The 27,385-nt window shown below is 35.3% G+C and overlaps 1 protein-coding gene across 2 annotated transcripts; it reads left to right on the forward strand.

Moving 5' to 3' along the window:
- Positions 1-6,943: 6,943 nt before the first annotated feature.
- LOC117113568 (caprin-1-like) lies at positions 6,944-27,264 on the forward strand. 2 transcript variants are annotated; one of them, XM_033256937.1, is made up of 15 exons: positions 6,944-7,119; positions 9,035-9,184; positions 11,093-11,254; positions 13,168-13,265; positions 14,048-14,130; positions 14,713-14,808; positions 15,380-15,447; positions 17,651-17,840; positions 18,177-18,263; positions 18,442-18,587; positions 18,996-19,224; positions 19,737-20,105; positions 20,446-20,619; positions 23,514-23,714; positions 25,116-27,264. In XM_033256937.1, exons 1-15 carry the CDS (start codon positions 7,003-7,005, stop codon positions 25,193-25,195), a joined length of 2,250 nt encoding a protein of 749 aa, XP_033112828.1. In that variant the 5' UTR covers positions 6,944-7,002; the 3' UTR covers positions 25,196-27,264. The 2 variants fall into 2 exon arrangements, with proteins under 2 accessions (XP_033112828.1, XP_033112829.1); XM_033256938.1 differs by having other exon boundaries at positions 6,945-7,119; positions 20,446-20,580.
- Positions 27,265-27,385: the final 121 nt, after the last annotated feature.

Raw genomic sequence — 27,385 nt, forward strand, 5'->3', positions numbered from 1 at the left:
AAGAAAATGTTACGGTACATTTTTCAGATGCTGGCTGAACGTTGATAATGGAGTCACGTGGTCCTTTGTAGGACCTATTATTTTATCATTTTCGGTGAGTGAAATTATCCGTTTACTCTATTTATTTTACATGTTTTGCATATGACAAGCTACGAAATACCATGTTATAATACAAATGGTATTTACCAAAGTAATACCATCAAAAAAACCAAAGCATTTTAATTTATTTTATAATATACGTTGCTAAAACCACCACTAGGATGTTTAATGAACATGAACATATATAAAGTAAATTATACACAACGACAATCAAGTAGGAATTACAAATACAATACTGAACAGTTAAAAGTTGGTAATATGCTAACAAATAATGGAGAAGGCACGAAACAACTGTAGTTATATGTGAATTTTTTTCGCAAAGCCGATGCTCGTGTGATTGTGAGTTTCTTACCTATCAGGTCCAATGCGGGCTGAGGCAGTAACGGCAAGCCCTCTCATGACTAACGCTGCGCGCTTAACCGCGGTGGTGGACCTTTCCTGTCACTCGACACTATTTCTACCCCTCCTGTACTCCTGCTTTTGGAGTCCTCAGGAGGTCGGCCTTGCCCACCAGAACCAGAACCATGCGCTTTCCTCTTTCCATACAAACACTATATTCGCTTGCCAGTTCTTTAGATTGGATGTTTATTTTAGAATTTGTTTAGGCCTATATCATGGTTTGTTCTAAATAATCGTAAAGTTTATTTTGTATAACATTAAACCAAATAAATACTGCAGGTTGTTACGATTCAGCTCATCATAATTGGATACGTGGTGTACACGAAGACTCAAACGCCTCACCAAAGTGACGAGGAGAAGAACAAACTGAAGCATATTCGGTGAGTTTTAAAATTAAATTTCATAGATGGACTTTTCATGTTAAGAGGTTCAATAGGAATTATGTTTTTGCCCTCCTGACGACGAATGCTCAATACGTTCCCTAATACAAAAACTCACAAGTTGCAAGTGGTTTGGGTGAGAATCGAACTCACGTCTCCAGATAACTGGTCGGTTGTCTAGTGGTTGAGACACCAATATAGTTATCTAGAGGTCTTGGGTCCGATTTGGGAACGCACTGTGCATTCACTACGTTAACACGTCGGGTATAGGGACCTAGGGCAAAAACATCATTCCTAATTTCAACGTTATTATGGTATAATACTAAATCAAGAGCTAGGTCAATTAACTAGTCCATGCTTTGAGCGTCGTGTTCTTCATGAAATAGCGCTATTGATGTATTGAGTATAATGATATAAAAGTACGCGATTGATGTTGTTTTAGTTGTAATAGGAAAAGAGAACACGAGGCAAGAATGAATGGATAGATGAAACTTGTTAACCAAATTTCACGAAAACAGTATAAAAATATGATTCATTGCGTCCAACCTCCTACAATAGAACATGAGGAACATATGAAGAATGATATCTGCAGTATTCTTTAAAATCTAAAGGCCAACTCAGATAGCGTCGTACGACGCAGCCCGACGCGATTTGTTGTCGCGTCGGGTGTTAAACGCAGACGCGATATTTGCGTCGGGGGCAGTCGCGTCGTAGAATATTAAACATGTTTAATATTTCTCACGACGCGACGGCTTGTCCCCGACGATAAATCGGATCGGGCTGCGTCGGCCGACGCTGTCTGCGTTGGCCTTAAGAACATTAATATCTTACTTTTTTTGTAATTTAGGAGTACGTTATATAGAATTCTTCTTCTGACCCCGGTTGTTGGACTAACGTGGATCTTTGGTATTCTGAGCCTCTTGCATAGTACCATTATTTTGAAGTATCTGTTTGTGATTTCAACGTCTATGCAAGGCTTCTTGATCTGGTTCACACAGTGTTTCCTTAGCAAGGAGGTAAGCTATTATCTTTATAATATTATATAATTTATTTCGTTAAAGAATGCAATCATTCAAATAATCAAAATATATAAAATCTATGTTCGAAAATTAAAACTTTTCCTGGTGTTTATTTCAGTGCATTGTTATTAGTATAAATGTGTTTCTTTTCAGGTTAACGAAGCATGGAGGAAGTTTCATAACCAACATATGATGTCCAACATTGTTGATGTTTCATCCTATACGACAGATAGATGAACTGTTTCGTCCGTTCATGTTGCGAACATGACAAAGGATACGGTCATGTGTCACTTTTCCTATTAGGCCTTTTCGACTGGTACATAGTCAGTGTGTTGTAGAATAATAAATTCTTTACTTATCATAACGTGTTAGCTAAATGAATTCATGTTTTGTGAAATATGACCTTTCTTATTATTAAGAGGCCTATACAAGATTCCAAGATACATTTTAATGTCAAATATGATATATGATTTCCATTCAAGATCATTCTCATTCCAATAAATAATAAATAAAATTTTATAGGCTTCTGACTATGGTAAAGCAAATAGATTGGCCTATAAACAATATTTTTATAATATAAAAACATGAACATAACGTTAAATTGTGATTATCTGGTATAATTTGAGTTAATGATGAGTAAAAATATTGCGTTGAAGATTATTACTCATTCTATGTTCTCGTACGGCAGCCAATGGTTAGCAGGATCCGGATCCTGCTAACCGTTAGTTGCCGTACGTCTAGAAAATCCCGATCCGGATACCAAGAATAATATTCTTGGTATCCGGATCGGGATTTTCATCATATTATGATGATCGTATCACTGGCCAATAGAAACTGGAAGTTGTAAACGCGATTAGTTGATGATATCCTTTAGTGGTATCCGGATACATACGGTAGTTCAACCAACCTTAAAGATTTGAAATGCGTGACTAGACCAGTTTGTTGGGGGAGGGTGCAGGGCCCGGGGTCCAAATCGATTTCAATGAGCGTTTGTTGACAATACCGGGATACAAAAATATTTTTGATAAAATCACATACAATTTGAGTTTCAATGTATGGCCTACATTATGTTTAATTTGAGCACCCGAACTATGTACACAAACATTTAATGACTTAAACAAGCAAAACATGAATACCGGTAGGCATACTGATTAATTTTTAGTAGCGCGTCAGTGAATTATTTTATCACGCATAGAACTGTGCTAAATGCTTGACAAATTTATGATCACCCATGTGTTTCTGCAAAATGCGTGTTTCAACCAAAATCGCGGGACCGTCCCGCACGATGCTAGACGGTTGGTAACTATGCGGATACCGCTAACGGGCGCTAACCGATCGGGCGTTCTCACACAGGTGTTAACGGTTAGCGCTAACAGTTAGTCCGATCCGGATACAGGGCTCTCCTGAGAACCTAACCTTCTTAGATCGATTTATCTTTTATTGATATTCTATGTAATAGAACTAACATTTGAGCAGTTGTGTGTCGAATTGAATTTCCGAAAGGATAAGTAAAACGAACTATGAACTATGAAAAGTGTCATACAATAAAGTATATAATTATTATATGATCTAAAATATGCAATCCTGGTTTGCTGTTACGTCTGCCTACGTAAGCAGCCATTTCAATGTATTTAAAGCATGGTGGAGGTTTTAGTCATTTAAAAATATCAGTAGACACACTAAACTTAATTATATAACTAAATAATTATATTTATGATACGAATTCGAATTAACCGATCATTTTTATGTACTTCTTTATTATGTGTTATTCACAGAACGTTTCCTATTGGTCGTCAGGTTATTATCATCTAGAGTAGGCCAAAGCCTGATGAGTTGACTAATGCATGGAAATGTATAAATTAGGGTACGGGTGCAGGTTTGATCCCATTTGAAATTAAGAAGCCTGCATTTTCAAGGGAACAAGCTTGAAGTCAGTCCATTGGTTAATTTATCATTCTAAAGCAATAAATTAATTCCATCATAATACTGAGGCACGATATAATGTACTGGTTCTGGTTCTGGTGGTTAAAGCCGACCTTCTGAGGACGACTCCAAAAGTGTAGGAGTGGCGGAAATACAGTCGAATGATAGGAAAGGTTCACCACCGCATTTTAAGACGCGTAGCGTAAATTAACTTCATGTAAGCCTATATAAAAACCACAATAGCAAAAAATATACTGATTCATTGTATTTTCATTATCATTATTATGAATAACATTGCATGTCAGAAAACTGAAATCACGAAAAAGTTTCAAAATTGCATTTATTTAATATTTAGGCCTCGGTACGTTTTGCTTAATAAAGATTGTTTGAACTCTGTTTTGTTCTCTTTTTTAGTATAGTGTACCGTATTTCGTTATGATACTTTTAGTATGCCTGATTCGCATAAAGTTGTTGTTGCTTTTTTTTTTGTCACCTCTCTCTCTCACTCTCTCTCTCTCTCTCATTTCATCCATGTACTTAGTAATCGATATTTTCGTGTATATAGGCATGTTTGATGAAATAAATGTAATGGAGAGAAAGACTTACGCCTAAATAGAAAACCGATTTTATTGTTTTTTGGAATTGAGGCGGTTTCAATCATTCAGGCTCTGAACCTCGTTGTTCAAGGTTCGAAAACACGCTGACCATTTTTAGTTAGGGCGGCGCAATGGGGGCTTAAGCCCCATCGGACATGTGAATCCCCCTCCCCCAGTGGCGTAACGAAGGGGCCCTTTAGGGGATACGCTGGAGATACGCTGGAGATGGGGCTGCGAAGGGCACCCGGCCGCTCCCGCGTTTTTTTTAGCGTTCGACGTATTGTTATGCCTTTTTTTTCACACATTCGAATTCTATGTTTATGTATCATGATTTGACCCAAAAAAGCATACTCAATTTTAACTAAGATATCACTAATAAACATATTACAATAAATACCAAAAAAAAAAAAAAAAAAGCCAATTAAAATCAATAAATATTTATGAACTACAGTACCGTACTCGCGCAACTTTTTCAAGTTTCAGCAAACCGTAGACTGGCGATAGTGATGACACTAAAATGCCCCAGTCACTAGGCAGACATTGCTTGGAAAAGGGCCTTGGTTATTTGTTTGTAAAAAAAAGTCTGAATTTGTTGTGCCCCTAGCTTTAGCCAGTGAGAGCTCATAGCCGTTACGCGGGCCGTTACGCCACTGTCCCTACCACCCCCACCCCCGAACAAAGCTCGTCGGGCAGTCGGACCAAAAAATACAAAAAATAGGCCCAAGAAATGAAGCGTGTATTTATTGAGTTAATTGAGTTTGAGAGTATAGTAACAATCGTATTTTATCAACTTTTATATTTCTTTACATTACAACTTTACAAGTCCGAGAGTGCCATTCCCGCCATCCAGCGGTCCCTATTAAAAAAAATCTCATTAGCGATACCCCCTCCCAAGCCCCTTCCCCTCCCACTGCGCGCCAAAGTTATTATCTGACCCAGCCCCCTCCCCTTTCGGACAGCTAGAGGTCTGCCATTGCTTATAAATTAATTAAATTCTGACAGTCTCTCGTTAATATTGATGGTAACATCAGGCTTCACATACCAAAATAAATATGTCTTATAAAAATATATACCCGGTAGGCCTATATAATTATTTGAGTCAATTGCATAGCTTTAGCCAGTGAGAGCTCATAGCCGTTACGCGGGCCGTTACGCCACTGTCCCTACCACCCCCACCCCCGAACAAAGCTCGTCGGGCAGTCGGACCAAAAAATACAAAAAAATAGGCCCAAGAAATGAAGCGTGTATTTATTGAGTTAATTGAGTTTGAGAGTATAGTAACAATCGTATTTTATCAACTTTTATATTTCTTTACATTACAACTTTACAAGTCCGAGAGTGCCATTCCCGCCATCCAGCGGTCCCTATTAAAAAAAATCTCATTAGCGATACCCCCTCCCAAGCCCCTTCCCCTCCCACTGCGCGCCAAAGTTATTATCTGACCCAGCCCCCTCCCCTTTCGGACAGCTAGAGGTCTGCCATTGCTTATAAATTAATTAAATTCTGACAGTCTCTCGTTAATATTGATGGTAACATCAGGCTTCACATACCAAAATAAATATGTCTTATAAAAATATATACCCGGTAGGCCTATATAATTATTTGAGTCAATTGCATTTCTAATTGTCACTTTGTCTCTAGGATAAAACTGACCATTTTGGCTGGGTTGGCCGAATAGCCTAATGTTACGCTAAAAAAAATAATCAGAAAATTAACTTGCTCATTAATTTAGAAGTAACATAAAACTAGAGTGTACGGCACACAACAAATATTTAAATTTACCCATATATTTACCGCAAATATAGGCCTAAATAAAAATCAGGGTAAAACTAAACTTTAATAACTTAAATAATTCTAGGCCTAATGCTCTTTTTATGTTACTTTAAAATGAGCAAGTTAATTTTAAAATTGATTTTTTTTTTGTCATATATAAGGGGATTGATCCTAAATAAAGCTGTCCCCTGGCTATGGGTGTCAAAGAAAATTAAGGATTGAAATGAAATTCAACCACCACTACAAAACGGATGGAAAACGGATAACAACAACAATTTATAATAGCGCCACCATCATAGACTGTGCTTGGGAAATTCTAGAATATTCTGTATCACAAAACTGTAGCACTAACGCTACTCATTCAATAGTTAACCAGTGTTAAAAAACATTTATTTTACATCATCTTCACTTTGACTAAATGGGATAATAAATACACAATCCTATGATTATTATACATACTTTAAGTACAGTATCGCTGCGGTTACGTCATTTTTTACCCCGATTTTAGCTTGTAATTTATATTGCAATAATATCTGCAAATTTTTCAAATGACAATTAATATTTATGTAATAATTTATTGTAAAGATATATTTATTTTAAATAATACTAATTATTATTTACAATTAACTTTGTGTGAAAAAAATCGTAACTATTATTTGCAATTAACTTTTGTGTGTGGAAAAAATAACCATAATTTGTGTTGCATTGTGGGTAAATTGTAAGCTTTACCTCTTATGATTCGGGTAATTAAAGGTTGCGATACCCCACGTGAAATCTGCAGCGGTTGGTTGGGTCACTGCTTTGTATGAAATTATGCCTTCAGCTTCGAGTAAAGTTGCTACACAATTTTCCACCACAGAAAGTCAGGACCATATGAAACAGGTCCTACTTGTGGTGGAAAAGAAGATTAGAAATATAGAGAAAAAGAAGGTAAATTTTCTAATTCCTATAGTATTTTAAGTGTATTTTAAATTATGACTTGAGAAACCGGAAGGAGGATGGGCACACCGTCAGAAGTAGGCCTAGCCTAGGCATGCGTTCAGAATGAGGTGTGTGTAGGCCTAGTCCACTGGCAGTGTATTGTAGTACTGACTCGCAATGCCAGGCCGGTTAGGCACCATCCTTTGTAGGTGGTTATGATGATATTTATGCTGTGTGTGCTGTAAATATGTCATTCTATGAGAATATATATGTATCTTTGTTTTATGATAATCCTTTACCATATTATTTCCAGCAACCATCCATAAATATCACCAACAACAAAAAAGATTCCTTTTTTAATTGGTAATTAAAGACATAAAAGAGGCTAGCCTAGGCCCAGAGTTCTGAGTTCCGGAACCAGATCTGTTGTTGTTAGCACAAACATCTGTGCACTGCTAATGAATAATTTTAATTTTAATAATGTTTTATTGGTCCTCATTCTAGCCTAGGCCTAATAGGAAATCTGAAATTGGGGTTGAGACGCAGTGCAGCGCCACCCAACATAACTAGGAGGGGACCCTCCACCCATTTTTTCTCATCATCAACTCTGCTTTTCCATAACCATCACCCACCACTAACCAATGTCAGCCCTAGGTAATCTAGGCTGGCCTTCTTTCAACAAATAATGGACATAATTCCAGAGTCTATATTTAGGCTACAGGTATGACTATATGTGTTGTTTTTTCAAGTCATTAAACCCCACTCAAAAGGGATGATGCCTCCAACTGTGTGCATATCTGAATTTTTATGGACAAATTTACCAGTAAAAATGTTTCACTTAGGAGAAAACTGCCATAAGTTTGTTGTCCTATTTAAAGGGCTAGGCAGGCCTACAGTAGCTTAGTTTTAGTTTTAATTGCCAAATCACTTAAAATAACAATCACATGTATTTTGATTTATTTTTATTAGAGAATACCCAATTAATAGTTAATATGGTGTCTTTAATTATTTATTATTTTATACCGAAGTGCCAAAGCGCTCGATGCATGGACTAACTTGTACAGTAACTTCCTTGTACTGTAATGTTCATTATATATCTGAGCTACTTGATGTGTTTTTTCATACCCTTTTGGTACCACCTGCAGTGTTCTCCCTAGCATCATGGGCAAGCGTCGTAGTTGGGACTGATACAAGGTATTTTTAATAATTATTATTATTGAAATGGCCTAAATTGTACTTTAAGTCTATATAAAAGCAGGAAACATTTAAATAATTTAACTGTTCCCTGATAAAAGCATCATGGAAGATGTTCCAAGCATCATGGTCACCTGCCAAGCATCATGAGGAAGTCCCAAGCATCATGGTACCATGATGCTTCAAGGGCCTGGGGAGAACATTGCAACTGTATTGCAGTTTTTTTAAATTGTGCCAACTTTCTGCTAGCTTTATTATTGGTGGTTGTGCGCCAGAAAGATGATTCAGTGTAATGAAATTATAAAATATAAATATTTAATTGAAATAAACTTTAGTCCACCAATCATTGAAACAAATGTATTCTAACAGTTTCCAAAGAGTGCAGGGTTCAAATTTCCTAAAAATGCTCCATCAGCAAATAGTTGCTGTGGGCTATGGTTTTACTACTGTACAGCAATTTATTCTTCTTCTACAGTATAGCAACAAGCTTTGTAAATAGTATTAGAATAGGCCTACTGCTATAAATGTGTGTATCATCCAGTGCTGGGTCAGGTGACTCAACCGCAAAAAGCTTGTTGTCAAGCCTGGGATTTACAGCAGCAGTGGAATTCCCTTTCAGCAGCAGTTGTTGTTGGTACTGTGGGGAAATTTGAACCCTGTACGGTATGAACATAATTACCAAGACAAAAATCCCAATATATTAAAAGTTTTTTTTTTTTGTCAATTGCAGGGCAAGTTAGAAGGTTACAGAGATCTGGTGAAAGATGGAAAAGTATTGAATGATGATCAGCGCCAATCACTGAAACATTATGATGAGGTGCTTGGAAACCTGGAGTTTGCGAAGGAGCTCCACAAAACGTTCCAGTCTTTGGCGACAGATGTAGGTTCATGGTATTTTAGGTCATTTTAGGTTTTCTTAATTAAAAAAGAAAATCAATTTAAGTTTTGTTGTGATGGATTGAGATTCAGTTTGTGACTTTTTTAACGATTGGTAATAACCACTGCGTGCACCGATCTGTGGAGGTTTTTGGCTTACTTACAATTTAAACAACTCAAGCCTTTGCATCACCACCTAGGTTCAATAAAACCTGAAAATGACGTATTTTGGGAATTATTTGCAGACTAATACTCTTTCTGTTAAATATTTGTGACCCAAGCTCACAAAAGCGCTGTAAACTCGTCCTCAGGCCAAAATGAGTTTTTGTTATAATGGCATAGAACATATCATTTACTTTAAAATGACAGTTAAATGAACTCAATCAGGTGTCTGGAAGCAAAGTTATGACCGTTTGAATAATTGTCATCTTATCACCTTTCTTCAATCAAGTTTTGAGAAAAATGCTTTTATTTTTGGCAGGTTTCTATTATTTTTCACCTGCTCCCATCCGAAAATGGCTAAATTTTACCTCTTACAGTTATAATTTTAAACTCAAACTTCAGGAATAGTAAGATTAATAGTTATACTTTATTTATTAATCAAACTTCAGGAATACTAAGATTAATAGTTATATTTTATTTATTACACAAAAACCCAATTCACACAAAATTCACATTCTACACCCTATTCTGGCTATGGAGTTCTGTTTCTTAATACAGTGTGGTGCGAGTTTACAGCCCTTTTGTGAGCTTGGGTCACATTTGTAATGGCTTTTGGTAACGTGATGATGCACGTTGAATTAAAATGCCATATGTATAAATAATAAACCAGAAAAGTACCCAGTATCACTTCATTAAATGACAAATTACCTAGAAATTTCACTTCACCATCTTGGGACCTTTCATTGCTGCCCAGTTTGTGTTGTAGATACTGTGGTGTTCAGTCTGACCCAGTTATAAATCACCTTCTTTAGTGCATTACATTTAACATAGATTAGCTGCAGTATGAAAATCTACTAAGTGAGGTAGCTGGAAATTGGGATTAATATTTGTTGAGAAGTCATGCAGTTTTTAAATATGTTTCATTCTAAGAAATCCACATATGAATATTAAAATATGTGTTCAGAAGACAATGACAATTTCTAGGAAGTATGTTCTATTTAATTATACCAACTAAATATATTGCTGCCTAATACACATAAAATATATGCAAATCACTGGAACTGGTTATTGCTTTATTTTTGAAATTGGATAATCATGTGATTCCTAATTTTGAATGGTTTTTGTGTGGTATTATCTTTTATCCTGGAAATAGTGTTAAAAATGAAGCTAGAATGAAACGTACTGTGAATGAGCTCATGGAAGAATTGGTTTTTAATGAAGAGATTCCATAATACTGTATGAATAAGGAATAAATAACAATGTCAAAATAAGATTGGTTTCATCAGCCAGAAATAATGTATCAGTATGAGATAATTATATACTGTAAGAAAAGCATAAATAATTAAATATTAACAAAAATACATTTAATTAAAAGTTATCTTCAATAATTATGCAATATTAAAGACATGTCCCAACCTATGTTCTTGCAATACACCTTTAATAGATCCGGCCATTTACATCTAATTAAGTGCAATACTAACAGATTAAGAAGATCTTTCATTCATAACTCAATCCATATGTACAATGATGACTTTAATAGATAAACTTCAGTAGCTAACTCTTGTAAATAATTGTATTATTTTGTATTTCCTGTTTTATTTATGTCCTTGATTAATTTATTATTATATTTCTAACTTTCATACTAATTTTTTTTTTTTTGCATCGGGAAGACGAATTTTACTTGTATTTTATGTACCAGTGACAATAAAAGAATCTTGTATCTTGTATCTTCTAATATTTCTGTACACAGTATGCAAAAATGGAGAAAAAGAGGAATAAGAGAGAGCTTGTGTTAAGACAAGAGCAGGAACAGAAAACGATTCAAAGCATCCTACTGCTTCAAAACGTGTTGGATAACATGGGGCAACAACAAATCAGAAGTGACTTTGAGGCAGGCAATAATGGAGCCATTGTAAGTAACAATTGTATGCCCATAGATAGGCATGATGTTTCTATATATGTGGCAAAGACAAGCCAATCCAGTCACTCGTTGCAAAAATGAATTTTGAGTTATTAATACAGTGTTAGAGAGTAAAATAATAGCTATAAAGTGGTAAAAAAATCATTCAAATCGGACATTTATTTATGAAGTTACAAGCGATTAACCACACAGCTATTTAAAGAACAATATATGAGAAATTAACCGTCAAAGTTTATGATTTCAGGCATTTCTCATGCAGAAACTATCTTTAAACCCTTAAAAAATATTGTTTTAATATTGAAAATGGGGAAAATAACAGCATAGAATGATGTGTAGATATATAAAGGTTAGTTTAGTGCAATAAAATAGATTTTAAAAAATTTGACATTCCAGCATGTTTTGGCCATTTTCTCTGAAACACGATTTGCGACGAGTGACTGATTTGGCTTGTCTTTGCCACATATGGTCATGATGTGATGTCATGACCATATTTGAACATGTTGCATGTTTTTGTCAAATGAAATTTGATAGACTGGACAGAGCTTTAAACTTCTTGTCATTCTGTACTATTCGTGGGCGGGGGATTTACAAAACTTTCTGTTTCACTTTCTAAATGAGCATATGTTGCTTTTCATTTTTGTGTTCTGACATGTTTTAAAATCGGAAGCAAGTCATAAAGGATTAAATGAAGGGAATGACATTTTGTTGGGGGTTTTTTTTCTATCCAGTTCTAACTGTACTGTGAAGATAGGTAGTTTGATAAGTTGATATATTGGTTGCATGAACTGTGCTTACAGTCCAGCAAACGCAAGATCAGTTAGCTCAACAATAAGCGACAATATGCCCGATACCTACGATGAGAAAAATGCTTACCTATGTTGTTCATCATATCTAGCCCGTCTCTAACTCCCGTGGACTGGGTAAATGATTATGATTGGCCGATTCAGCCAGTTGAGCACATGGTGAGCATTCTGCATCGAGGCAAAAATTAATATCATACAGTATACTAGAGATATTTAATTCTCAGAAACGAACTGTGCGCTCAAAATGAGCAACAAGAGCAAACTAGCAAACTGCTCCTGTGCAGAGGGCTTACACAGGTAGCATTTTGAAACATATAATATATAATATCAGCATGTTTACATCTTCTATTTTGCGCATAGAAGAAATCAATTGTAAAATAATAATAATAATAATAGTAATATGTCGGTCATATATAGCGCCTCATGCATAAAACCTCTAAGCGCTTTACATTACTACCCTGGTCATTGGATTAAACACGTATGGAACACATACTCAGTTCGAACCTACCAGGTCCTTACTTGCACTCCTGGGTGGAGAGACAACTGTAGATAAAGCACCTTGCCCAAGGACACAAGCGACGTGCACAGCGAGAGTTGGAAAATTAGAATTACAAGAATTACAGTCATCTTTTTGGCATTGAATCATACTGTATTTTGTATTCAAATTGTAGTATATCCAATATTAAAGCGAAGGTGTTCTGTTTGACCTGGTTCTTCTTTCTTTTTTTGTAGTTGATCTAATTTTACTTTATAATTAATCAAGTCCAGAACTTGAGTATTCTTATGATTAATGCTAAAATGTCAAATGTAAGCAGATTTTGTATACATATTCTATGCCAGTGTGAAAAAAAAAAAAAAAAAAAAAAATCTACATCAGCCCTTCATACTGTATTTAAAATATCAATTGAATGTACATAGAGTAACAATTGATTAAACAACTGCCATTGTTGAATTTATAATTAAAAAATGATTGAAACAACAAATTTGCAACAAACACAGGAATTAATGGTCTTCTTTTTCATGGTATTTGCAAAGTGTATTGTAGAGATATTATGTTTTTAAAAAATGTTATCCTTAATATGATAATTGTTTTTTGATTAGATATTGAGTGCAGAAGAATTAACATACTTGGATGAGTTTTACAAGATTGCTTGCCCATCAAGGGAGGATGACGAAGATGATACTAAAACAACAGAAAGGTGAATGTATAGACTATAATAGGCATTTATATTTTTATTATTATTTACGTGCATATTAGAAATATATTGTTTACCATATGATTATACAGTAGTTGCTGTTTTGCCATTCAAATAGGGTGAATTATAGTTAGCTATGAATGCAAGAATATAGCTTAAAACTATACTCTTAAATGAAATAACAGAAGAGTGACTATTGACAGACGGGTGACGACTGACAACCAACCTTCGTTCAGTTCAAACTGGTTTTAATCAGAATTAAAATATTCAGAATTGTGCATATAGAGAACGGATAAAGACTAAAATTTGCATAACATCATGTATGATTGATTTTTCACCATTTGTTAAATAATTGAAACCTTGTATGTGGCAAGACAAGCCAAACAGGTCACATCATTTTTAGTTTTAATATGGGGTTAAGTAGTAAAATGAAGTTTAAATCCGACATTTCGTTATGAGTTCAAACATACAGCTTTTAAAGAACAGTATTGAGAAATCTGCATACAATGTTTACGATTTCGGCCATTTTTCAGGGCAGAAAATTTTAATGTCAAAAATGGGAAAAACATCATAGCATGATGTATAGATATATAAAGTTTAGTTTAGTGCAATAAAATAGATTACGGAAATTTTTATATTTCAACATGTTTTGGCCGTTACCTCTGAAACATGATCTGCGAGGAGTGACTGGTTTGGTTTGTCTTAGCCACATATATTGCAAGAGAAACCTTTTCATATGTGTTTTTATATTTTTTTAAATATTTTATTTTTTTTAAAATTTCTAGTTATGAGAAGAAGAGAATGGCTGCTGGAGAACATCTGAGCAAGTATGTAAGAGGGGATGAGTCTAAGGTCTGCGGAACAACATGTATCCTTCTTTAGTAAATTGTGCAAGCCTAAAATTCGTTGTTTTTAAGGGTGATGTTTCTATATATTCTACATCTTTTACCAATTGCATGGTGATTAACTGTTGAGTCTATTTGTCATATTGTACATTAGACATGTCCACTTTTAGCAATGATCACTAAGGGACACGCACACTGATGTAGACACATACTGATAGACATATCAAAAGATACACAGCCACTGATCTCAACAAATTTGTGAGTAATCCTGTACACATGACTTGTAATATATTCAGTAATGTACACTTGAAATCGTAATCAAAATTAATCTATTAATCCAGCAGATATCTTCCTCGTAATGAATTTAATTTTATGTGTCTATTTAGGTAACATGACACTACAGAAACGTAAATAATAACACTACATCCTTTGCTTATATCCTTAAAATTGACTCTTAACCAGTTTAATCATTTTTGTTGTAAAGAGTAAAATAATGAATATTGATTTTCTTTTTCTTAATTGGTGTCACTTTGTAAATTAATAACTTGTTTGATTCTTAAGATGGTATCTACAAATACTTTATTACCTTGACGATGTGTAACTAGATAAAGAATTAAATGGATTGATACAAAGGATTGAAGAGTGTGGCTACTTAGATAACATACCAGATTTCACCCAAGAGCCAGCACAGGAAGCAGCAGGTTAGTATTGAGTGAATTAATGAAGTCCTGTCCAGACTATCAAATCTTATTTTACAAAGACATGTGACATGCCTAAATATGGTCATGATGACATCACATCATATAGGCACATTATGACTATATATGGGCATACTTTATTTTGTCAAAGAAAATTTGATAATCTTGACAGCCTTAGTTTTCTTCCTCTTTAGATGTTACACAATCCGTAGGATATTTTTGCAGGCTTTGAGCAGTTTTATTTTGTAATTTTTTTTTTTTTATCAATACAGATGTTATTGCAATACAAAACATTGTATCAGAGAATGATTGTTAAATTTCTTATATAGAACTTACTTTTGGAGAAGAAAATTGATTGAATTTATATTAAAATTAAGTAGCCTACTTCGTGAATACTTACCTGGATAAATCGACAAACTCCCTATTCTTTCTCACACCCCTAATTTAACAAAGTTCATATAATATTATATGATAGTCAAAATCATATTTTACATGTATAAAAGACTAGTTCATCCATTGTAGTGACCTGTTGAAGTCCTGATAGTTGCACCGTTATTTGTATCTTTAATTTCAGAAACAGAATTGCGAGATGAGGAATACATGACAAATCCAGAGACACTTCCGGCACAAGACACTACTGACGTAAGTCTGAATCAATCTGCCAATTGCACATATGCATTGGCGGATTTAGAGGGAGGCATGAGGGGTGTACGCCTCCTATTTTTGAAAAAAAAAAAAATGTAAAGCTTATTGGAAAATTTACTATGCTTTAATTAAAATCTATCAAATACAAACTGAATTTAACAAAGGTGCTAGACTAGAGCTTCAAGGAAGATTCACCCCCTTGCACCCCATTAGGCAAACAGTTTTGCACATTCATCCCCCCCCCCCCCCCCCCTTACATTTCTTAACAGGCTGAATCCATCCCAGTGTATGTAGAGTATGAAAGTATGGAGGTATTATTGAGAAGGAGATCACTTGGCAACAGATCTGTTTGTCGCGACAAACCAATGTGTTCCCCGCCTTTGGATTGCGGGTGGGCGTATTACCTTATCATTAACATGTTTTTGGCAACGTCATGCTTTTATACGCTTTAACATAGCAGTTGTGCGATAAGCCGTATGATTTTAACTCATTATCTTTAAAATTAACAATGTTCCCCAGATTGGATTTTTTCAGACTTTTAGTATGTTGTTATGTGTATATTTCACAAACAGATTTTGCAAATTATTTCTGTTACAATTATTCTTGTGTTCTTTATAATTTTGTCTAAAGATAGATTGGTTCGTCTATAATGCTAAGGCAGCGTAAAACTGAAAATTACTCTGGCTTTGGATTAAACTTTTGAATAGTCCACAATAATTGACACTAAAATGAATTAGTTTATTATAATCCTCAATCATTCCTTAATTAATATCTGTTAAAATTAGAATTTGATTCTAGTTTTATCCAATTTATGGAAATTAAAGTTGAAATATACTAGGCTTTTAAATCTCATGTAAATGTCTCATTAAATTTGGCGTATTTTTTATATCTATTCTAGTTTTATAAATTTTATATTGTACTTTTTCTCTTTTTAAAATTTAATTGTAATTGAATTGTGAATTCGTTATTGTTTTTTAAAAATAATATTTGAAGTTTTGTGTCATTTGTGTATTATTTCTTATTGTTAATTCAGTTGTTTTAGTCTTGTACTGCTGACTATTTTTTATGATCTTATACCTGAATAAATAAAAAATAAAAATAAAAATTTAAAACCCTTTTTTTGTAGAAATATTAATATGTTTAGCATTTCATGAATGATAAATGTATTAGCTTCAAGGTGGAAACAATTGCGCAGCCATAGTGATGGACTGTAAGTAGTGCGCATTGAGAAAATTTCCATTTCCTCATGTTCAATTTTTTGGTAAACTAAGCCTGCTGAGCATTTGGTGTCGGGGAACAAATTAGACTTCAAAGGCATCGGGTAAACCTACTTCACGCACTGCGGTAGCTTAGTTCATTGGCTTATTTGCATAGTGCTGCGTGTACAGAGCCTCTTCAAGTGATCTCCTTCTCAATAATACCTCCATGGTATAACAAATGCCCTCCAAGGACAACCAGAAGTGAAGCACTATTAAATATATTCTAAGTTATTTATTAAAAGTTTCATAATTCTAGATTTACCACATATCAGATTAAAGATCGCAGTAATACATTTTCAGCCTATTTTGCATTATTATGCTAAATATGCCTTGCTCTATCGTTCACTTGACTATCATATGCAAATTTTGTAGTACTTTCTCGTTCCCCAATATTCTTATGCAAATTGCATGCTACTTTCTCTGTGGAGGAATGAAACTAACAAAATACAAAGAAAGTTAAATAACTGTATGAAGAATATCTGAAAATAAAGCAAAACAACCAATCAATAAAAAAAAAAATAGTATAATTTTGAAAGAACAGTTTCAATATGGTAAAATTAGGTATACTCCCCAGGGAGCAAAGAAAGTTGCACTCTGTGCTGGTTTGCCAAATTGTATCTTATTCAATGGCCAGGGGTAATGAACGCTCTTCACCTTTGATCATTCATTGAAATTGGCACTGTATAATATTTGGGTATCACATTTGGGTATTAAATAAAATTATAGAATGATAAAAAAAAAAATCACATGCAAAAATTATTATGCTAACCTAAATAGATATGACACTCTATATCTATACATTTATGCAACATGTAATTGCAGGATATTTAACACATTTTTAGAAGAATGACATTTTTTGCCAACCAAAAACCACGGTGCGATGTTATTATATAACCACAGTAATTAACATAAACCTCTTTAAAAAAATTCTTTATGCATAGGTACCCACCTCTCTGCAACCTGAAGTCTCACTGAAATCAGAAGTTGAGCCTGTACCTGTCCACCCCGAGTCTGCCGTGTTAGACACCATTGATTACCAGCAGGAAACGAAGGCTGCCCGTGACTTGGACGAGGTCTTGAAAGCTGTCCAGGGTAGTTTCAGCTTTGTGCAGGATCCTATTGATTTTGATGGTAAGTCAGACAAGTTTACGGTAGTTATACCTTTTTAACTGCAATGGGTGAGCACTATAGAAGTATCAAGTAGCAAGTATAATGTTTTTGAAGGCTTTTAGAGCAGTGTTTATTGCACTGACACTGAATTATTGGAGTGTTAAAGTGGTACCATTTCAGCACTCCAGTAATGAGCAGGTACCTTGAGCATTCGTATGTGCCTTGTACTTTGTTGTTCATTCCAGGTGTGGTTGAACACTATATTAATGCTATATAAATGGTATATGTGGTAAATGTATGTAAGTGTTTTGGCTTAGCCATTCAAATCTCCAAGAATAAACTTTGTTTTCTTTGCAGCTCCTCACCTAGTTGATCCTGCTGTAGTCTCAGTTTCCCAGCACTCGCAACCATTTCGCTCTCAGCAGCTAAGCTATGGAACCTCAGGTAAATCCCTAATGTCATTTTGACGTATTTATACTATAATTATTGATTCCGAAAATTTTTGAGTTGTAATAATTTTTGAGGATTTTCCCACATTTTACTACAAACAGTATAAGTTTATGATGGCATTCATGTTTTATATATTTTTCACTGGTGAAATGTATTGTGCTTATTTGGCTAGATTCAGGTATGATGGAGCATTCACAGTCGCATCAAACACTGGAAAGCCTTCAACAATCAGGAGGCCAGGTCTTGGATCAACACCTCTTACAAAGCCCATCCCAAACACTACCTACACAATCAAGTACAGAACAAAGTTACAGTGTGGTAAGAGGCTACTGATCTTAAGTTAAATGTCTTTGTCAGACGCTGGTTATATAAATCAATCAAGAAATGACTGTGAATCCTTAAATTAACTGTTAACCGTCTGTCAAAGATGTCTACAATTTAAGTTTTCATGATCAGAAAGGCTCAGCCACTTGGTTTGATTTAAAATGCTTTAAAATGTATTCAAATGTTACATTAAATTGAAGAGACAGGTCTGCTTTGCCTTCTGCTACCATATGGTTATATGCCAACCTTTTTGTTTGCATTTTTTAAAATAATTTTTGTAGTCTATTTCATTGAAATTTATTAACACTGATAAAAAAAAATGCTTAGCTGAAAAGTGCCTTTAACATTGTTGTAAGTTAATTCATGGAATATATTGTAATATATTGTATTGTAAATTATTAGGATCAGGAATCAGTACTTCAAAGCAATACATCAACACACGCCAGTTCCACCTACCAGTCAAGTATGGCATCTGACCAGTACGGAGCCACAGACCACTATGCCACAGGTGGAGACCAATTCCCCTCAGCCACGGACCAGTACAGCCAGTCGGCAGACCAGTATGCCAGCTCAAGACTAGGCACATCTACAGATTACACGCAAAATTTGGGTAGCTCTTCGCAATATTCAAGTAGGTTTTAATAAACTTTGATTATTTGTTTATCCAAGATATTGTGGTTTAGGTTATGGTTGACCTTTGACTTGCACCGGCATGTACAAATGGTTCTGTACTCTGTCTACAATAACAGGTTGAGCTTGGCAGTTCTGTCCAAATTTTTTTTTGACAAAAAACTGTTGTATACCCATATATAGTCATGGTGTGGCTATATATGGTCATGATGTGATGTCATCATGACCATATTTAGGCATGTCACATGTTTTTGTCAAATAAAATTTGATAGTCTGGACAGGGTCTTACGTTTAGAGTTACTAACCAGGAATATTTGGGTCCAGCAACTGATCACGGCTCAAGCCTACAACTTTCTAATTGTATCCAGTCCCAACTGGTGGGAACCGATGTTTCAATGCTGTATTGTATTGTAAATATTAGTTATCCTAAATCATCAAATCACAGAACCAAGTGTTAAAAACAATCTTAAATCTTGTTTTTTTTTTGTTTTTTTTTTGGCTCGTTTACTTCAGACCAGGTCGCAGATTCAGCTTTTCAACAAGAACCAATGGCACAGCAAGGCCAGTTGTCCAGTGGGCCTATATCCATACCCGAACCCCAGACTATTGCTCTTCCCACTGATTCCTCACAAGTTGCTGCGCAGGTAACGACGCAGTCCAATGTCGTCATCCCAAAGTCAACAATGAACGCAAGCGCGCCACCGTTCCAATCAAGCATGGCGTACCAAATGCAGTCTTCACCTCCAATTGCTCCTGTCGTCTCAACTACTCAAGGACAGGATGCATTCCAGAATATGGGATCAACGCAAATGACTGGAACAGACTCTTATGGATCAACTAACAGAAATCCAGATCCCTCATCAGTAAATTCAGACGTTTCAGGTACAGAGCAGTTTACGTCGCCATAATTTATGTAGAGTTGAAGACGGTGATGCTCACCTTCCATTACCATGATCTGAGGTTAAATAATTTAGGATTTGGTTTCTCAGATAGCTCAAGTGCGCTAAAACTCATAATGTTAAGAGCATTACTGTTTTGTCCTGCTCATGCTGCTGATATGGAGAGTTGGAATACAATGATGCTGACCCATGTATGTGCTCAGCCTGTTTTTTATTTAAGAGGGAAAAATATTTTCTTCTTTCATTTCATTTTATGACAAACATAATATCTATACTGAAAATTGAAATGATTGTGTAACTATATTTCTTTTAATTTTCAACAGGTTCAGGTTATCAGCAACAATACCAGCAGCAAGGCAGCTATCGTAATAACAACCGTGGAAACCGAGGCAACCGTGGCGGTGTACAAAATACTGGTTACCGCAGTAACCGAGGAGGAGGACAGCAATACAGCAGGGGTAATGGTGGATACAGTAACAGTCCTCAAAATAAGAGGGGTGAGGCAGACGGTGTTTTTGTACCATATTCTCTACCAAGTGAAGCAGCTTTGTCAGGCCCTATAACCCCAATAATTTGATTGAAATTTTAATTTAAAAAAAATATATCTTGTATTACCAACTGCATTTGTCTTAATCATATTTAATTTGGACGCCCACTTAAAAACTTTCTGACCCAATGCAAAGCATATAACGTCTGTGAATTTGGCTCTTTAATTTTAGGCACACATTCACTAATAGATATTTCTAATACAATTCTCATTTACTTGGTGATGGGAATTCGTCTGCTTTTCTCGCTGGTACCTGAGGCATTACATTTATCTGTTGTTTACCGTAAATGCTTGAATAAGCGCCACTCTCAAATAAGAAACGCTCTCGAATAAACGCTGCACCAAACTTTTTTTTAGCTAAGCAGTGCTTTTGAATAAGTGCCGAGCGCTAAATAGAGGGTAAACAGGGGCGGATCCAGAAATGTCCAAAAGGGGGGGGGCCGAAAGTTGGGCCGATTGAGACAACACTGTCGTAGGGGGTTCCGGGGCATGGCCCCGCGAAATTTTTGTGTTCTAGACGCCCGAACATAACATTTGAGGCATTCTGGGCTATCATTTTTTTCTTTTTCTCTCTTTTTTTCTTTTTTTTACCTCCCAAAAAAGGGGGGGGGGTGGCCGGGGCCGGGCTGCCCCCCCCCCTAAATCCGCCCCTGGTAAATATTACCTTGTGTGTAATGAAACGCAGTGAGAAACAGGGTTTTAAATACAATGTATACAGTGTTAAAATAAATAAATGAAGACATAAGCATTTCTTTATAAACATTTGTATGCGATGATGTAGAACTTATGATAGGCGTACCAAACTACTGGAATATGTGAGATAGGTAACATGGGAACAGGCATGGAAAGTACCACGCCAATATTTTTTTATAAGTGCCGCTCTCGAAATAAGCGCTTCACTGAAGCCTTCAAAAAAAATTTTAAGCGCTGCGGTGCTTACTTGAGCATTTACGGTAGTTGGATAAACCAAAGTTTGGTGCATGTAGCTGTGATCCATGTCTGTCTAACATTATGTGTAGAAAAGTGGTTCTCAAAGTTTCTCGATGTATCCCTATGCAGAAGTTTAATTGATTCAATCATTCATATCCTTGGCTACCCGTCAGATGTCCTAACTGGTATAAGCTAATTTTGATAAATCCACTTCACACAATTCTTGAATAGATTTTCTGGTACATTATTTTATACAATTTATTCTGCTGTTTAGAAACATTTGTTTACCACAAAAGGAGTTCTTGGCAAAAAAAATACACCTCAAAAGAATTTTCCTATCCTTCAAGGGTACATGCACACCCCACTATGAGAACCACTGTATTGTATATGTGCTACTCGTTAACTATACTAAATATGTCTGTGTTGCGTGTATTAGAATTTATGTTGCCAACTCATTTGCTAAATGAAAGTCAACTGTTGTGACAACTTTACCTGGATAAAAGACTCCATCATTCAAAAGAACACACCTGCAAAGTTAAGGCAGTGTTCTCCCCAGGCTCTTGAAGCGTCACGGTACAGTGACGCTTGGGACTTCATCACGGTGCACCGTGATGCTCCCAAGCTGACGTGACGCTTGATGCGTCTTCCGTGATGCTTTAAAATATCGTCAATAAAATAATTTGAAATAAAAAATGCTGTCCATGTATCCTAGCTTGAAGAAGAGTGAGTGTGAAAATATTTTTAAACGCAGAACAATGCTATCTTACGATGTTGGTTTATCAGCCCAAGTTCATGCTTGATCTTTTTGCGTTCATTTTTGCATTATCTTTACCTTGAGAAATGACACTTTCATTTAAAAACACGATCGTTAGCTTGATTCACACAAACTGTTCGCTTCAAAACTGCCCATGCATGTCCATGCGTATGCCCAGAACGATCTATCTGGATTTTCCTCTCACCACATGTACTTCTCTTGACAGCGATCGTGTTTGTGTTTAAACAATTAGGCCTAGGCAATAGGCCCTATGTTGAATTTGGTTGTTTTTTTATAATAAACGTTTTTAATATGATAATACTATTTTACAATGAAGACAAGTAAGTTTAGATAAGTGTCAATCTAGGCAGCCTACGTGGCCGATGTTTTGTTTAGCTATCTAGCTAGGCCTAACCTAGGCCAAGCAGTTTGAAGCTAAAATTTAGGCCTAGGCCTAATCTAGGTTGGTCCAAAATTGCCATCCTGTGGCAATTCTGGCTAGGCTATAGTAGTAGTACAGTATATGGTCACTAATTTTACAAAAAAAAATTGTTAAATAATGGAAATTTATAGAAATTTCAAAAATCTTAAAAAACATTTTTGATGTCTGAGAGTGCCATTTCCGGAAATCTAGGTCATTATTTAAAAAAATTTTCCCTAATCATGTTGAGGGAGAGGGGAGGGAGGGGCAGGTACCATGATGCTTAACCCTCATCCTGGGGAGAACACTGTTAATGGAACTATCTATTTATTTTTATTTGTATCCTTATTTTTTTATTGCCAAAACATATACATCTAGATAGGGAGGCATGATCTCTAAAGCACTGTGGTGTATGACTGTCATACAATGAATGCATTCCTCAGCTCTGAGTAAGCGTTTGATGATGAACACCCTCAACCAAGTTTTGGTGGTGGACATGGCGGGTCATTAAAACGATCCATTTGTTGTTGCATTGTGTCCTCCGTGAAATCGTGTCGGCCGACACTCAGTGCTGCATGTGCCCGGCTAAAAAAGCGTACTATTAATAATTTTTTTTGTATGTTGTTGAACTTAAATGTGAGTTTTTATTTATGATGATATTTTGTTTGTATCTTTTGAACTTTAATTGAATTTCATGAATATAATAATGTTGAATTTTCTTATATTATTTCTTCTTTAGGATTTAACCAACAAAACTATATGCAGCGAAACACTTATCCGCCTCGTGGATCAGACGTAGCGTACAACACAGGCAATGGCGGTGGCAACAGTATGCACACGTCCAGTACCTTCCAAAACTCATACAGATCAGCAATGCCGGATAATGGCTACCAGTCATATGACCGACGTACAAACATGCCACGTGGTAACCCAAGGGGAGGTGAGTAAAAACTACAGCTTTCTGTAAATTCACTTATGTATTATGCAGTTGGTCATAGTCTGTGTTTGCATTGGATTAAATTTGACAAAGGCAAGGCGTTGCTTTACCATGGTCAAATCGTATTGCTGTTGGCATTCTATTTATTTAAATGTACTATAGGTTCAACGATAGTAAAATTTTGCATTTATAAGGATTGCCATCCTAAAGCCAGCAACTGTCACTAAATGTTAAACTGTGTAATTAGCATAAGGATTTGACAGTATTGTATAGTACAACAGTGGCGGGTATAGGATTCTGGGGTGGGGGGGAGCGCTAAGCTGTCTAACAGGGGACTTGAGCTCTTAGTCCCGAGTTGGAGGAAGGGTTTGAGAGGGGTTCCCCCACCCGAACAAGATATTTTTAAGAATAGTAACCTCTGGATGGCCGGAAATAGCACTCTCAGACTGTGACAGATGTGTTGGCTTGGTGTGGGCCTATTTTTATATTTTTTAGGGTCTGACTGCCCGACGAGCTCTGCTGACGGGGGGTGGGGGATGGGGGATCTTAAGCTCCCCCGCTGGCGCTGCCACTGTAATACAGAGGAGCTGTAATACTTTTACTCATAATTTTTCGAATTGTAAGTCAATTCTAGTAAATGACCTAGCTTTTTAAAGCTTATAATGAGGAGAATATGAAAATATTAAAAAGTAAATGTTTTTGCCACTGATGTTGGTTTTGGCATGGCAAGCCTCATATGGGTCATTGCTTGATATATGATCGTAGATCACTGCTCTCTTTGTAGTTTTGCTGGATAGCTGAATACAAGTAATTATACAACCTATAATTACTTGCATTCAGCTATCCAGCTGAATGCAAGTAATATAGCAACCTATGTTTCAGAAGAGAAAAGTTTAAAGGTGTTTAATGCAAAAGAGTAAAGGAAGCAAATTAACCAGTGACTTCCATTCACTTGATAATGAAATAAAATAAATAGCAGCTCCGATTTCTGACTTTAATATGGAGATTTCTACATCACTATTTTTCTTGGGATGCAAGGTGTCTTTAAGCACTGAACAGAATTTTAGAAAAGTATGGGAACCTAAAATCACATATCAGTTGTCTATTAACTGAATGTTAATAACACCACCAATTTCTGACTAATATAGAGATTTATATATCACCATTTTTTGGGATGCAAGGTGTTTTTAAGCACTTAACAGATTTTAAGAAAGTATATGAACTCAGACTTGTATCTGAATGTTAACTTGGCTTCTTGGGTTCTACTAAAATGTAAGGCTTGTTGCCCTAATCAAGTTGTTGCTCCATACGACTAAAATAAATAAATAAATATTTTTGGAAAAGGATAATATTTTTTAAAAAACTTGTTTGAATTTAATCAATATTGTTTTCAATTCTTTTAAGGGCGTGGTCAAGGTCCTCGTCCTGGATATAACAACCGTGGAAGAGGTGGGTTCAACAAGACCCAACAATTAACCGCATAAATACAATAAAAGACCAGGTCATGTACAACCACACTATGAGTAGTAAGGCCTTGCAACTCAGACCATGGATAGTGTGACAACTCTCAGTAGCATATTCACCTTAGCCATCTTTTAACCAAACACAACCGAGCCATGATAACTAATTCTAGCGTTACTGCTGTAGGTGAAACAGCTTTAACAGACTGCCACGCTACAACAACCATTGAAAACTCGTTTAAATAGTATTTTGTTGTGTTTTTCACCACATTCAATTATCCAGATTCTTCATGGATCTTATCGAATCAGTGTATGTAAATTTAGATAAATTCCTCACAACTGCCAATGTAATACACTCAAAAGATGTGCTCTAACTTAGCTATATGTAGAAAATATTTGCAGATAAGACTAAACAATCACCTCAGTGTTAATTAGAGATATGGATGTTGTTTTTTTATTAATTTTTTTTGTATAATATTGATGCTATAAAGGGATTTTCATTTGTATTAATAAATAACTGACTAAATGTAATATTTTGTAGATTGCCTGTTTGAAATTTTTGTATGCATGGTTAATAATCGCCCTTAATTTTGTTGAGAAAAATTTGTTTACGTTATTTTCTATTATAAGACCTTGCTAAAGGTAGAACTGTAATTTTATAATCAATCTCATTTCAATCAGTTACCAAACGAAGTGCCATCTATTTACTTATAATCCAATTTCATGTTATATGACTGTATGCAAGTTTTCATATACTGTAATATGGCATTGACATTCTGCTTGCTTCATATATGTACTGAAATTCTACCTTCCATTTTCTTTCATATATGGAGCTGAACGAAAAGTCAGATTACACTTACGTACTGTACAGTATATCTGTTTAGATGTTATTCATGTCTGTTTACATTATATGTTATACTATGTGTATTTATAAGACTTTACATATCAGGCCAGTTACACAATGTAAAAATAATTCTGTTCAAGTCCTTTCACATATGCAAGTCCACTTACATATATGTGTTTTTTGAAGGTGCTGTTAGTGTGAACTGCATTTTATAAGCTACCTTTGCAAGTCCAGACCCTGTAATGTTTACTGTCAGTTACAACTAATTTTTTGTTCAGGATGCAAAGGTGGCATTTTTACACTCTGTAAGAAGAAAATTGTTCAAAATGGATAGCAAAGTTAACAATACAGTTTTGTATATCTGCCTTAAATAACACTACATTTTGCCTAGTAACGAGGTGGTGTCATGTGATGGTATGGTATGATGTCACCAATTTAGTACCAGTAATGTTTTACTTTACAAGGCAAGACATCTAGATAATACTGTGAGACATCAATATACAGTACAACTATTTTTTGGCAGCTGTGGCCATCTGTGAAAAAGGATAAAAGAAGACATGTTTTCCTAAATGATTATAGAAGAAACATGTTTTTTTAAACTAACAGCGTAATTTCTCTTGTCATTATTTTGCTATATCAAATCTTACTTTGAGTTGGATTGTTGTGGCCTATTCTTTGTTGGCATGTTGCCTCGCTGTACACTTAGTAGCCGTTCCTCTCTATGTTAAGCTATATTATAGTGTTTGTAGGTAAACAGATGAGTGAAGAGCAGTAACACCAAGAAGTATAGTCATTTTTATTTCTTTGTACTTAGCATGAATATTGAACCACTACACAGACTGAAATTGGAACTCCTATTGAGATAATGTATCACCAATATTACAGTATACATATTTTATTTGATTAGTATCACATTGTATTCATGCCTTGGAAATATTTTTTCTTCTAAAGTTTTGTCAACAAATTGTATTATCATTGTAATTTTTTTTTAAATATTACTAGCTATGATGTTAACTTATTAATTTTGCTTTTTTCCCGTAAGACAATGAGTATATAATTCTTCAGTGAAGAAAAACTGGCGTTTGTTTTAACTTCAATCATTCCTTTCAACTGAGAGCTATTTTGTTTGTTTTTTTTGTTTTGCATTTGCTTTCTATTCGATTAAATTCTCAACTCGGTACATTAATCCTATGCTGGTTTGTATTGTTTAATGAAAGAATAAAACAGCGAGTCCTGGGACACATTCGTATTTAAAGATTAAAGTGTTTTTATGCGTGGAATGTCTGCTTTTACAAGTTACTTTCTAAAACTGCAGTGGTTTTTTCCTGGATGTCGAACTTAACAACTGACCGATCAGGAGAGGGCCAGGG

This window comes from Anneissia japonica, unplaced genomic scaffold (assembly GCF_011630105.1).
Source record: "Anneissia japonica isolate Jap-2015-1 unplaced genomic scaffold, ASM1163010v1 scaffold287748_len1686314_cov196, whole genome shotgun sequence".
In the NCBI taxonomy this organism is placed as follows: Eukaryota; Metazoa; Echinodermata; class Crinoidea; order Comatulida; family Comatulidae; genus Anneissia; species Anneissia japonica.